The sequence below is a fragment of the Borostomias antarcticus genome (assembly GCF_949987555.1).
Source record: "Borostomias antarcticus genome assembly, chromosome: 16".
NCBI lineage: Eukaryota > Metazoa > Chordata > Actinopteri > Stomiiformes > Stomiidae > Borostomias > Borostomias antarcticus.
In genome coordinates this window covers 8,337,213-8,351,617 of record NC_140249.1, presented here as the reverse complement: position 1 = coordinate 8,351,617, position 14,405 = coordinate 8,337,213, and the positions used below count along the sequence as shown (strand labels likewise).

The 14,405-nt window shown below is 46.3% G+C and overlaps 1 protein-coding gene across 1 annotated transcript in view; it reads left to right on the top strand.

The window, feature by feature from the left end:
- rock2a (rho-associated, coiled-coil containing protein kinase 2a) overlaps positions 1 to 11,999 on the top strand; it is a gene marked incomplete at both ends in the record, with an annotated part of 50,943 nt that extends 38,944 nt beyond the window's left edge. Inside the window, 12 exons of the mRNA XM_084451185.1 lie at positions 386 to 489; positions 1,764 to 1,950; positions 3,868 to 3,961; positions 4,279 to 4,376; positions 5,617 to 5,808; positions 7,603 to 7,771; positions 8,698 to 8,768; positions 8,868 to 8,956; positions 10,002 to 10,080; positions 10,554 to 10,818; positions 11,447 to 11,660; positions 11,924 to 11,999. Coding sequence (XP_084307311.1) covers positions 386 to 489; positions 1,764 to 1,950; positions 3,868 to 3,961; positions 4,279 to 4,376; positions 5,617 to 5,808; positions 7,603 to 7,771; positions 8,698 to 8,768; positions 8,868 to 8,956; positions 10,002 to 10,080; positions 10,554 to 10,818; positions 11,447 to 11,660; positions 11,924 to 11,999 — 1,638 coding nt within the window. The remainder of the gene's footprint in view (positions 1 to 385; positions 490 to 1,763; positions 1,951 to 3,867; positions 3,962 to 4,278; positions 4,377 to 5,616; positions 5,809 to 7,602; positions 7,772 to 8,697; positions 8,769 to 8,867; positions 8,957 to 10,001; positions 10,081 to 10,553; positions 10,819 to 11,446; positions 11,661 to 11,923) is intronic.
- Positions 12,000 to 14,405: the final 2,406 nt, after the last annotated feature.

The window sequence follows — 14,405 nt, the reverse complement described above, 5'->3', positions numbered from 1 at the left end:
TGAGGAAGGTTGTGTTCTGCTGTGCTTGTGTTGAGGAAGGTTGTGTTGTGTTAGTGTTAAGGAAGGTGGTGTCTGTGCTTGTGTTGAGGAAGGTGGTGTGTTCTGTGCTAGTGTTGAGGAAGGTGGTGTGTTCTGCTGTGCTAGTGTTGAGGAAGGTGGTGTGTTCTGCTGTGTTAGTGTTGAGGAAGGTTGTGTTCTGCTGTGTTAGTGTTGAGGAAGGTGGTGTGTTCTGCTGTGCTAATGTTGAGGAAGGTTGTGTGTTCTGTGCTTGTGTTGAGGAAGGTGGTGTGTTCTGCTGTGTAAATGTTGATGAAGGTGGTGTGTTCTGCTGTGCTTGTGTTGAGGAAGGTGGTGTTCAGGTGGTGTGTTGTGCTGTGCTTCTTAGACGCTGTATAAGACGCAGGTTCGGGAGCTGAAGGAGGAGTGTGAGGAGAGGAACAAGCTCTACAAGGACGTTCAGCAAACCCTCCAGGACCTGCAGGAGGAGAGGTGAGGACAGGCAGCGGCCAGGGGGGGGGCGCTCCCTCCTCAGACATGTTCACTTCTACATGTCTCTGGAAAACCACTGATCTGACAGGATATGTTTGGTCTCAGCTGCACACTTCTATCCAGTCACGTTAGATCAGTTGACCTCAGATAGGAGAGGAAAGAAGGATGCATTTTAAAGAACTAGAATGTAACTGTTGCCCTAGGGCAGCTTTTTAGAGGGGAGATGAACAGGACTTAGGTTAGTGCCAAGTATCTGAGAAACATATTGTAATAAAACAGGATTGGTATATATATATATATATGATCTATATATGATATATGTTATAAATGTATGTATAGGTTATTATAACAACATACAGTAACATACATTGTCAAGACTGGTCATAGCCCATCATATTGTATATATATATATACACTATATTGCCAAAAGTATTCACTCACCCATCCAAATAATTGAATTCAGGTGTTCCAATCACTTCCATGGCCACAGGTGTATAAAATCAAGCACCTAGGCAGCCAGCTCCTGAAAAACAACCCCACACCATAATCCCCCCTCCACCAAACTTCACACTTGGCACAATGCAGTCAGACAAGTACCGTTCTCCTGGCAACAGCCAAACCCAGACTCGTCCATCAGATTGCCAGATGGAGAAGTGTGATTCGTCACTCCAGAGAACGCGTCTCCGCTGCTCTAGAGTCCAGTGGCGGCGTGCTTTATACCACTGCATCTGATGCTTTGCATTGCACTTGGTGATGTATGGCTTGGATGCAGCTGCTCGGCCATGGAAACCTATTCCATGAAGCTCTCTATGCACTGTTCTTGAGCTAATCTGAAGGCCATCTGCGCACTATGCGCCTCAACATCCGCTGACCCCACTCTGTCATGTTACTCGGCCTAACACTTGGCTGAGTTGCTGTCGTTCCCAATCGCTTCCACTTTGTTATAATACCGCTTACAGTTGACTATGGAATATTTAATAGCGAGGAAATTTCACGACTGGATTTGTTGCACAGGTGGCATCCTATCAATTATTTGGATGGGTGAGTGAATACTTTTGGCAATATAGTGTATATTTATTGTATAACTTCCATGTAGACATACTGTACAAACACTGTACTTTGGTGTGGTAGGTGTATAGATAGCTTAGGGCTTCCTCATACATATTTAGAACAAGTCTTGACTGGACGTGAGTTGGAACTGTGTTGCATCAGAACGCCCGTTCATTAGGTCGGGTTGACCACTCCTCCTCTGTGACCTTCGACCCCCCTCTCAGGGACTCGCTGGCGGCGCAGCTGGAGATCACGCTGACCAAGGCGGACTCTGAGCAGCTGGCGCGCTCCATCGCCGAGGAGCAGTACTCGGACCTGGAGAAGGAGAAGATCATGAAGGAGTTGGAGCTCAAGGAGATGATGGCCCGGCACAAGCAGGAGCTGGGCGAGAAGGACATCACCATCAGCCTGGTGAGTCCAAGCAGGAGCTGGGCGAGAAGGACATCACCATCAGCCTGGTGAGGCCAGCGGCCCAGAGGCCAGAGCAGGAACAGGACTAAGGGAATGGCCACAGGGTATTTTTGGTAAAAACAGATGTCACAGTACATTATGGAGGCTGGAAAGGTTTATCTTATTACCTACTGATTTTACTCTGTAAGACTCCTTGGTTACCTGGATGATTGGATAGGCAGACATACAATGTATCATTATGATGATAATGATGATGATGGTTATTAGTAATTATTATAACTGCTACTTCCTATAATGTTTTTGGTTTCTAGGTATTGTTAGCTTTTTGGGCATACTGTACTGAAAGGAACTATGCAGCCCTCCAGCACTGATACAAGTCTTTACGCAGCTCTGGTATTGAGGAAGAAAAGAAAGGCTCTCTAGCTGTCTTAGTGGTTATGGAGTGTCACTAGGTTCTCATGCTGGTTATGGAGTATCATTAGGGGTCATGCTGGTTATGGAGTATCACTAGGGGTCATGCTGGTTATGGAGTATCACTAGGGGTCATGCTGGTTATGGAGTATCACTAGGGGTCATGCTGGTTATGGAGTATCACTAGGGCTCATGCTGGTTATGGAGTATCACTAGGGGCTCATGCTGGTTATGGAGTATCACTAGGGCTCATGCTGGTTATGGAGTATCACTAGGGCTCATGCTGGTTATGGAGTATCACTAGGGCTCATGCTGGTTATGGAGTATCACTAGGGGCTCATGCTGGTTATGGAGTATCATTAGTATCACTAGGGCTCTTGCTGGTTATGGAGTGTCACTAGCAGCAGGCAGGCACGCTGATAACACCATGCGGACCTCATCTTCGCCCACAGCTGCAGCCAGCAGAGAGCAGGGAGAGACAGAGACTAGGGAAACATCCCAGTGTTCCATGTGATTGTATCCTTGTCCAATAAATCTGTCATCTGTTGCTGCTTCCAATCCCGTGTTGGGTGATTTCATCAATGACTATCACAACAAGAAGGCTATTAACATCATGGTCCATATTAGATATGCTGCAACTTTTATTAAGGCTTACAAAAAAAATACACAACGCAGAGCAACAAAAGAAGAAGAACGCCAAAAGCCAACACTAGTATCATTAGGGGTCATGCTGGTTATGGAGTATCATACAGCTAGTATTTGGCACCTGGCTTTAGAGCTGAGGTGGTGGATTTCTATCTTTCTATTTGCATTGTGGAGTTGGTTATTGCTGTCCTGCTATCCTAGTGCTTGTGTAATATGCTGTACTGTACATATACACAGCAGCAAAATAATAATTGTTAAATGTGTGTTATGTTGAGAAATCTAATTGAACAGTCCAGCCCAGTGGAAGCAGAGCAGTGCTGATTATGGATTTATTTTCTACTTTTTCTGAACTTGTTCTACACCATCACAGTTGAATTCCATACAATGTGCTGTTTGTGTGATGCTGATTGGCTGGTCTCTACCCTGTGCTGTTTGTGTGATGCTGATTGGCTGGTCCCTACCCTGTTTGTGTGATGCTGATTGGCTGGTCTCTACCCTGTTTGTGTGATGCTGATTGGCTGGTCCCTACCCTGTTTGTGTGATGCTGATTGGCTGGTCCCTACCCTGTTTGTGTGATGCTGATTGGCTGGTCCCTACCCTGTTTGTGTGATGCTGATTGGCTGGTCTCTACCCTGTTTGTGTGATGCTGATTGGCTGGTCTCTACCCTGTTCTGTTTGTGTGATTCTGATTGACTGGTCTCTATCTACTGTGTGATACTGATTGTCTGGTCTCTACCCTGTGTGATGCTGATTGGCTGGTCTCTATCCTGTGTGATGCTGATTGGCTGTTCTCTACCCTGTGATGCTGATTGGCTGGTCTCCACCCTGTGATGCTGATTGGCTGGTCTCTACCCTGTGCAGTTGGAGGAGGCCAATCGAACCCTGACGAGCGATGTGGTCAACCTATCCAATATGAAGGAGGAGATGAATAACAAAATGAAGGAGAGTCTTGAAGGTGATCGATCATCCTGATGTCCATCTACAGTATTTCATTATTAACCTGTTAGTCTTTAAGCATAGTGTGATGTCATACTTAGTTAACACAAGCATCTAAGAATGACTCATAACTCCTTTGTAATTACACTGAAATTGGTATGTGTAGTTCAAGGTATACAGGGAATTTCATAGTAGTATTCTAGAAAGAAAGAGAGGGGCTTCCCGACATGTCAGTGGGAAGCTGGATTCCAGAATGTGACTGGACAGAATGTGACTGGACAGAATGTGACTGGACAGAATGTGACTGAGCTGTTCTGTGTTTGGTGTGGTTCTCAGAGCTGGAGCGGTCGAAGTGCGGGGAGCAGCAGATCAGCCAAATGAAGCTGACGTTTTTCGAGAAGCAGCTGCAGTCAGAGAGAACGCTGAAGACCCAGGTACAGTAGGGGGGGGGCAGTCAGAGAGAACACAAGACCCAGGTACAGTAGGGGGGGGCAGTCAGAGAGAACGCTGAAGACCCAGGTACAGTAGGGGGGGTGCAGTCAGAGAACGCTGAAGACCCAGGTACAGTAGGGGGGGGGCAGTCAGAGAACGCTGAAGACCCAGGTACAGTAGGGGGGGGCAGTCAGAGAACGCTGAAGACCCAGGTACAGTAGGGGGGGGCAGTCAGAGAGAACGCTGAAGACCCAGGTACAGTAGGGGGGGTGCAGTCAGAGAACGCTGAAGACCCAGGTACAGTAGGGGGGGGGCAGTCAGAGAACGCTGAAGACCCAGGTACAGTAGGGGGGGGCAGTCAGAGAGAACGCTGAAGACCCAGGTACAGTAGGGGGGGGCAGTCAGAGAGAACGCTGAATCTGGACTTTGGACTTGATTTGGATCCCATTGTCTCTTGTACTGTAGCTTGATTAAGTATATACTTAGGCTACACTTGAATACTCAATAAGTATCATTATTTGACATTTTGGTGCTTTTGGTGCGTTATTTGAGTTGTTGTTTTTTAATCATCCTAATTATGAAAAGAACAAAACACATCATACATAATGCTCATAACATTAAATTATATCATGACTGTGTGTGTGTGTGTGTGTGTGTGTGTGTGTGTGTGCGTGTGTGCGTGTGTGTTTGCGTGCGTGCATGCATGCGTGTGTGTTTGTGTGTGTGTGTTTGCGCATGTGTGTGTTTGCGTGCGTGTGTGTTTGCGTGCATGCATGCGTGTGTGTGTTTTTGCGCATGTGTGTGTGTTTGCGTGCATGCATGCGTGTTTGTGTGTGTGTGTGTTTGCGCATGTGTGTTTGTGTGTGTGTTTGTCTGCGTGCATGCATGCGTGTGTGTGTTTGCGCATGTGTGTGTGTGTGTGCGTGCGTGCTTGCATGCGTGTGTTTGTGTGTGTGTGTGTTTGCGTGTGTGTGCGTGCATGTGTGTGTGTTTGCGTGCAAGCATGCGTCTGTGTGTGTTTGCGCATGTGTGTGTGCGTGCATGTGCGTGTGTGTGTTTGCGTGCATGCATCCGTGTGTGTTTGCGCATGTGTGTGTGTGTGTTTGCGCATGTGTGTGTGCGTGCATGTGCGTGTGTGTGTGTTTGCGTGCATGCATCCGTGTGTGTTTGCGCATGTGTGTGTGTGTTTGCGCATGTGTGTGTGTGTGTGTGTGTTTGCGTGTGTGTGTGTGTGTGTGTCAGGCTGTGAACAAACTGGCAGAGATCATGAACAGGAAGGAGATGCGTGGCGGAGGCAGTCGCCGTGGTAACGACACGGACGTTCGCAGGAAGGAGAAGGAGAACAGGAAGCTGCAGCTGGAGCTGCGCTCGGAGAAGGAGAAGCTCAACAGCACCATCATCAAGTACCAGAGAGAGATCAACGACATGCAGGCGGTCAGTAGGCCAGCAGGGGGTCAGTAGGCCAGCAGGGGGTCAGAAGGGGGTCAGTAGACCTGTAGGGGGTCACTAGGCCAGCAGGGGGTCAGTAGGGGGTCAGTAGGCCTGTAGGGGGTCAGTAGGCCAGCAGGGGGTCAGTAGGGGGTCAGTAGTCCTATAGGGGGTCAGTAGGCCAGCAGGGGGTCAGTAGTCCTGTAGGGGGTCAGTAGGCCTGTAGGGGGTCAGTAGGCCAGCAGGGGGTCAGTAGGGGGTCAGTAGTCCTATAGGGGGTCAGTAGGCCAGCAGGGGGTCAGTAGTCCTGTAGGGGGTCAGTAGTCCTATAGGGGGCCAGCAGGGGGTCAGTAGGGGGTCAGTAGGCCTGTAGGGGGTCAGTAGGCCTGTAGGGGGTCAGTAGGCCAGCAGGGGGTCAGTAGGGGGTCAGTAGGCCTGTAGGGGGTCAGTAGGGGATCAGTAGGCCTGTAGGGGGTCAGTAGGGGATCAGTAGTCCTGTAGGGCGTCAGTAGGCCTGTAGGGGGTCAGTAGGGGATCAGTAGACCATTAGGGGGTCAGTAGGCCTGTAGGGGGTCAGTAGGGGATCAGTAGACCATTAGGGGGTCAGTAGGCCTGTAGGGGGTCAGTAGACCTGTAGGGGGTCAGTAGGTGGTCAGTAGGCCTGTAGGGGGTCAGTAGGCCTGGAGGGCATCAGTAGGGGGCCTGTAGGGGGTCAGTAGGCCTGTAGATGGTCAGTAGGCCTGTAGGGGGTTAGTAGGCCTGTTGGGGGTCAGTAGACCTGTAGGGGGTCAGTAGGTCAGTAGGGGGGTCAGTAGGCCAGTAGGGGGTCAGTAGACCTGTAGGGGGTTAGTAGGCCTGTTGGGGGTCAGTAGGCCTGTTGGGGGTCAGTAGACCTGTAGGGGGTCAGTAGGCCTGTAGGGGGTCAGTAGGGGGGTCAGTAGGCCTGTAGGGGGTCAGTAGACCTGTAGGGGGTCAGTAGGCCTGTAGGGGGTCAGTAGGCCTGTAGGGGGTCAGTAGGGGGGTCAGTAGGCCAGTAGGGGGTCAGTAGACCTGTAGGGGGTCAGTAGGCCTGTAGGGGGTCAGTAGGCCTGTAGGGGGTCAGTAGGGGGGTCAGTAGGCCAGTAGGGGGTCAGTAGACCTGTAGGGGGTCAGTAGACCTGTAGGGGGTCAGTAGTTCAGCTCAACAGCACCATCATCAAGTACCAGAGAGAGATCAACGACATGCAGGCGGTCAGTAGCTCAACCATAACTAGGGACGCTCCGATCGACCGGCCACCCGTTTAAACCGGGCGATTTTCACTCCAAATGACCCGATCGGTGGTCGCCGATCCAAAAGCTGATCTTTCAAGTCTATTCTAGCTGGCTAGCTTGACATAGATACAGTACAAACTTGGATAGCAAGCTAAATGTGATAGAGTAGTGGGTCAATTCAATTCAGAACGTAAAATAGTGACTCTAACCACAGCAGACGAGGGTATAAATACAGATCCTGTTGGATGTAACGTTGCTTGATCTCCAGTTGAATAACGTCATGTCAACAGCGTCCATCATCCTTTCCAACTACGCATGTTTTCTCCAAGGATCTCCTCAAACAGCGTTTTTTCATACAGCCCTAGGCTGAGTTTCCCAGAGGCATCGTAGCACTACAATGAACGCCGTAGCTTACGATGAACGTAGCGCTACGATGCCTCTGGGAAACTCAGCCCAGATATCTCCAAAGCTGCTGCTGCTGCTAATCACTTGTTAACAATAAGCTGAATATTCAAACAAACCTCAACTTTGTTTATTGTTTATCTGTAGCAAATAGCTGATGAGAGTCAGGTGCGCATCGAGCTCCAGATGGCCCTGGACAGTAAGGACAGTGATATCGAGCAGCTACGCAACCTCCTTCAATCCATGAACGTCCATTCTTTGGACTCGGCCAGCGTCAGTAGTGGACCTGAGTTTGACACTGACGACGCCTTAACAGGTACTGTAAATACAGGTGCAATGCCCTCTTCACTTTGTCTGCCATTTTGATCACACAAACATGGAATATAGTTTACAGTAACATACTTTGAGAACAACTGTATGTATTGACTCTCTACGTCCTTGAACGTACGTGTACCGACCTATTCTTGACCACTCCAACTTCAGTAACTGACTTTTTACTTCATTTGCTGCCCTTTTATTGTCTCTCTGTTGTGGTGGCGTCTTGTTTGTAGTCGTCTGTATCAAGGTTATAATAGTTTTGCTTTTTTATTTTTTTTATTTTTTTTATATCGTTTTAACTTTGTGTTCAATTTCAGTTTAGTTTTAATTAGTTTTTAAAGCAGATTTGCTAGTTTAGTTTATTTTTTATTTTTTGATAATGCTTAGTTTTAGTTTTTATTAGTTTCAGTATTAGTTTTAGTTGTTTTTCTTCTGCGCTATCCTTGTGAGACCATACTGATCTCGTGAGCTCACGTTGTTTCACTCCGTGTGAAACAAACCATCTGGCGCACGTCAGGTTACTCCTGCGCTGGGACACAGCTAAAGAACATGGAGGATAGATTTCATATCCACCCAAAATATTAGGCTTATGTATGAAATGAAAAAGACTAAAACTAAGGACATTTTCTCTACAATTTTAGTTTATTTTAGTTAGTTTTGTAAACACACAATACAGTTTTAGTTAGTTATTGTTTTTTTGTAAAGCCTAGTTTTTATTTTTATTTCAGTTAACTAAAATGTTTTTTCACACCTAGTTTTCGTTTTTTTGTTAGTTTTCGTTAACTATAAAAACCTTAGTCTGTACACATAGATGTGCAGTGAGCAGAGGAAGTGTAACAGCGTATCTGACCCTAGAGGAACTAACAGAGCGTATCTGACCCTAGAGGAACTAACGGAGCGTATCTGACCCTCTGTCTCTCCCAGAAACCAGACTGGAGGGATGGCTCTCACTCCCCGTCAGAAACAACACCAAGAAGTTTGGATGGGAGAAAAAGGTCAGAAAACAACACAGTGCTTTATGCAGATGTCCTACAATTGAGCTTTCTAGAACAATATAATTAGAAGGTTGTTTTGTTTTCGTGTTGTTCTTTCAGTACGTGGTTGTGAGCAGCAAGAAGATCCTGTTCTATAACAGTGAACAAGACAAAGAGCAGTCCAACCCGTACATGGTCCTGGATATAGAGTGAGTAAACTGGGATATAGAGAAAGTAAACTGGGATATAGAGAGAGTTAACTGGGATATAGAGAGAGTAAACTGGGATATAGAGAGAGTTAACTGGGATAAAGAGAGAGTTAACTGGGATATAGAGAGAGTAAACTGGGATATAGAGAGAGTTAACTGGGATATAGAGAGAGTAAACTGGGATATAGAGAGAGTAAACTGGGATATAGAGAGAGTTAACTGGGATATAGAGAGAGTTAACTGGGATATAGAGAGAGTAAACTGGGATATAGAGTGTAAACTGGGATAAAGAGAGAGTTAACTGGGATATAGAGAGAGTTAACTGGGATATAGAGAGAGTTAACTGAGATATAGAGAGAGTTAACTGAGATATAGAGAGAGTTAACTGGGATATAGAGAGAGTTAACTGGGATATAGAGAGAGTTAACTGGGATATAGAGTGTAAACTGGGATATAGAGAGAGTTAACTGGGATATAGAGAGAGTTAACTGGGATATAGAGAGAGTTAACTGGGATATAGAGTGAGTTAACTGGGATATAGAGAGAGTTAACTGGGATATAGAGAGAGTTAACTGAGATATAGAGAGAGTTAACTGAGATATAGAGAGAGTAAACTGGGATATAGAGAGAGTTAACTGGGATATAGAGAGAGTTAACTGGGATATAGAGAGAGTTAACTGGGATATAGAGAGAGTAAACTGGGATATAGAGTGTAAACTGGGATATAGAGAGAGTTAACTGGGATATAGAGAGAGTAAACTGGGATATAGAGTGAGTAACTGTATAATGTGTATCATATAGAGTGAGTAACTGTATAATGTGTATCATATAGAGTGAGTAACTGTATAATGTGTATCATGCACAGTTATGTTGTTTTATGTAATGTTGCCGAAGTTGATCTCTTGAGTAGCCAAGGGTCCTAATTCCTGATTCCAGAAACTTCTGTCATGCGTTTCTCTAGTCTGAACACTGTTTCATGGCAGCATGCTTCTCATCCTGTCATATTATTCTTGTGTTTTATTCTTTCTTTTCCCGCGCTGTCCAGTAAACTTTTCCATGTGAGGCCTGTCACCCAAACGGACGTGTACCGAGCCGACGGCAAAGAAATCCCACGGATATTCCAGGTCATTTCTAGGACTGTCCCGCCCCTCCAAATACATCGTCCAAATACATACATTTCCCTTCCAACATCCTTATTATTCAACACATTGAGATGAGGGTAGAGAAGAATCAGAATCAGAACGCGTTTATTGCCATGGAATTTTAGAACGTTCTAGGAATTTGCTTTCCGGCGAGGTGCAGAACATGGAGACAGCATTGAACAGGGTGCAGGAACGAGAGGACAGTGCAAAGACAGGACAGGGCAAAGGGCGAGTACAAAACGCTAGTGCAAAAAAAGGATTAGCTAAGAAAATATGTAGTGCAGTCAGTGTATATACAGTGAGTATGCAGAGTGTGGTGTGTGTGTGTGCGTGTGTGCGTGCGTGCGTGCGTGCGTGCGTGCGTGCGTGCGTGTGCGTGCGTGCGGTAGCTAAGAGCCGTCTGGTCCATCTGAACCCCCGGGCGTTTATCTCTAACAGCGTTGTCCCCTCTTCAGATCCTGTACGCCAACGAGGGAGAGAGCAAGAAGGAGCCGGAGTTCCCCGCGGAGCCGCTGCCCATCGGGGAGAAGTCCTACATCTGCCACAAGGGCCACGAGTTCATCCCCACGCTCTACCACTTCCCCACCAACTGTGAGGCCTGCACCAAGCCCCTGTGGAACATGTTCAAGCCCCCTCCTGCGCTCGAGTGCCGGCGCTGCCACATCAAGTGCCACAAAGACCACATGGATAAGAAGGAGGAGGTTATCGCCCCCTGCAGAGGTGAGGGGGAGGCCTGAGGTCTGCATGGGACAGCTGTCAATACTCACCAGCTTGAGACCCTGACTATGAGATGAGCGCATGTCTCAGTTAAAGGTAGACTTCAGGATAGAAGTCATTTTACATGGCTGGGTGCTTCTTTTTTCTTTCATAGGTGGCTAGAAAATGTGACAAAGAAGGTATTGGTAATATTGCCCAGTGTAAACACATATGTCAAACAAATAAACTCAAAGGAACTCAAAACGAAATCCTACACATTTGTCAAGGAAATGTTTGGTGACCCCATTCTGACTGCTAAAGTGAATGTTCTACTCTGTAGCTCAGCACTTTAGAAGTCCGCCCCACCTGTGTGTGATAGGTGTGGTGTAGTGGAGTCTTCATCTGTTTAACCTGATCATTTTGTATTCCTTTTATGTATGTAACTCTCCTACTGTATACTATTTGCCCCACTATTTTAAGACTGTATATTTATTTGCCCAGGGAATGCGGGTGGAAATTAGCTGTTTTAGCTATAACCTTGTACAGTGCATCTCTCCCTATTCTATAGGGTAAATGTCTACTGTACCTTGTCACTGTCTTAAAAATAAATACAAATCAATCAAATCAATGATGTTTCTTCTTCCTCCACCAGTGAACTACGACGTCTCGACGGCGAAGAACCTGCTGCTGCTGGCCATCTCCCAGGAGGAGCAGCAGAAGTGGGTGAGCCGGCTGGTCAAGAAGATCCCCAAAAAGCCGCCCGCCCCGGAGCACTTTGCGCGCTCCTCGCCGCGCGCCTCTATGAAGGTCCAGCCCAGCCAGTCCATGAGGAGGCCCAGTCGCCAGCTGCCCCCCAGCAAGAGCAGGTGAGCCGGGACAGAGGCTCTGGACTGGGAGGGTCTTTGGGGGTGGGGGGGTGGGGTGGGGTTACTGTAGATAGTGGGAAATCTGTGTACGTGTAATACAAAAAGCCAAAGCTTGTATTGTTTCTCCTTTATAACCCTATTTAAAAATCATAGTCATTTTCAGAAAGCCAGTAGAGGAAGATGAAATCACAGAACAGGGAAATCAGGGAATTGCATTATCACTAGACAAGGAATTTGCATACACCATCATTCTACCTTTTCAGGTTGCTCGACGTTGGTCTTCAGGACTGGCATTGGGCATTGGATGATATCAATGATGATGATTCTTTTGATTTCTGATGAAAAGATAGGGTACAGTAGAACCCGTCTGAATCCTGGACAGTGTGTTTGGAGTGTGTGTGTGTGTGGTGTGTTTGGTTGTAGTGGAACAGCTAGTTGCTTGCTCTTGGCATGTACTCTCAAACAATATGAGTCATTCTGATACTGTAGATCTGTTACATGTTACTTGCAAATTCCAGGTATTGAAAAAAAAAACGAGTCTAATTTTTGGGCTAGGTGACCAAAGTGCATAATTCACATTATTGGTTAATACACATGTAAGAGTGACTCCATTAAATCATTTCCAGTTCAGATTGAAGTAGGTTTATTTGTAATATGTACAGGGAACTGATACAAATTAAAAGTCTTCACACATCAGCCATGCTGTAGCAGATATGTTGTGCCGGGGCGCTGCTTTGAAAGAATCCACTGCCATGCCCAACAAGCACAGGGCACAGCTGCCACGCCCAACAAGCCAGGGCTTAGCTGCCATGACCAATAAGCACAGGACTTAGCTGCCACGCCCAACAAGCACAGCTGCCACGCCCAACAAGCACAGGGCACTCCTGAGATGGAAGAGTAGTTAATGCTAAGTCATCGCTAAATTATTAGATAATTAGTCCCAAACATATTTATTATCACATTTTGCTGCGGTTAGGAAAATAATGTCTAACAGATGTGTTTATCCACAGTGACTTAAAATATGAACTAGTGTCCCTGGGCCAGTCTCAAACCAGATATCTTTCACTCACTAGTCAGACGCTCTAACCACTGACCTACCTCATGACTTGACGCATCTCTCACATCTTGCTTGGCATTAATTGTAACAAAGTGTTGGACATACACTATATGGACATCAGTGGGCAAAAATTCCCACAGAGACACTCCAACATCTTGAAGAAAACCTTCCTAGAAGAGTGGAAGCTGTTATAGCTGCAAAGGGGGGACCGACTCCATATTAATGCCTATGAATTTAGAATGGGATGTCATAAAAGCTCCTGTAGGTGTAACGTGTAGGTGTCCCAATACCTTTGTCCATATAGTGTATGTTAAATATAACTCATTGTAAATTCAGATGTTAAACACAGCAAGAATAATTCAGGAATGATTATAGACCCACCAAGACATCATTACTGTTTTGTTTACAACAATTCTTACTTGATTTGATTTTGCTCTCAAGTGGAGACATGTTCTGTTACTGTAACAGATTGAACTACTGTACCAGGCTCACCAGTCTTAAAGTCCCAGTTAACCAAAATCAGAGTTTTGATTTCTGGATTTTCTGGGCGGGCTTAAAACGGTACTTGATGACGTAGAGCGGTGTTCTTAGCATATCCCCGCCCTAACACTATATAAAGCTAGAACGGATTTGAATCTTCGGTTCTCCTGCTCAATCTTGAGTCTAGAATTAGTTTTAACCAGCAGTCTAGAATTAGCTAGTTTTTCTTAGTTAGCAATGCCTATGCATAAAACTAAACGAAAATGCATCCTTCCTGGATGCCAGCAGGAATGGGATGATAAGGTCTCCTTCTTTCAACTCCCGAGTAAAGCTGAAATGAGAAGCAAATGGTTAGCATTTTTGAAGAGCCATGGTGTTACCGTGGAGTCTGTCACCGCTAGTGCCCGCCTCTGCAGCAAACATTTCACTCCCGAAAGCTTCTGCAATTATAATATGAGGCTTTTGGGTTTCACGGACTCACGACTGGTCCTGGTGAATTCGGCGGAGCCAACTATCTCCCTCCCCGGCCTCCATTCTCCTCCTGTCGCATCAACCTTTGGTGCCGACACCGCTGCCTTGTGTGCTTATAGCTAATTAACGTTGAATAGGTGAACACTATGACCAATTATGTGAACCAAAATGGGACAGAATGCTTTTTTCATTTCATTGCGACTTTAACAGGCTCATCTGTGACCTGTAACCTTTTAACCTCACTGCCCCCCAGGTCCGATCGCCTCAGGATGAGACGAGAAGATTCCAACAGTGGACATCGACACATATCATGACCTTTCTCTTTCCACGCTCTGTGTTCGTGTGTGCTTGCTTACTTCGGCTGTTCTTCCCTGTGTAAAAGTCTATGTTCATAATATGACTGTTTGTGCATGTTTACAAGTGACGCGTTGCAATAAAACATTCACCCACGGACAATGTTTTGTGGTTCGTGATGGCTTGTGTGTGTGTGAACGCGACAGCTGCATGCAATGTGGTGAAATGCATGTTGTGGTGCAGGGTTCCTTTGCGTTTCAGGTCAGATGCCTACCCTCATGGTATGACACTGATGTCACGGCTATGGACAGTATTATTGTGTATGTTGGGATCATAATTTGCCACTGAGGAAAACACTAACTACTCCTTTCTCTCTCTCTTTTTCTCCAGTTAACCTCACTTGGGAGTGTGGTGCAACTTCAAGGTGGTGGGTTTTTCCTTCT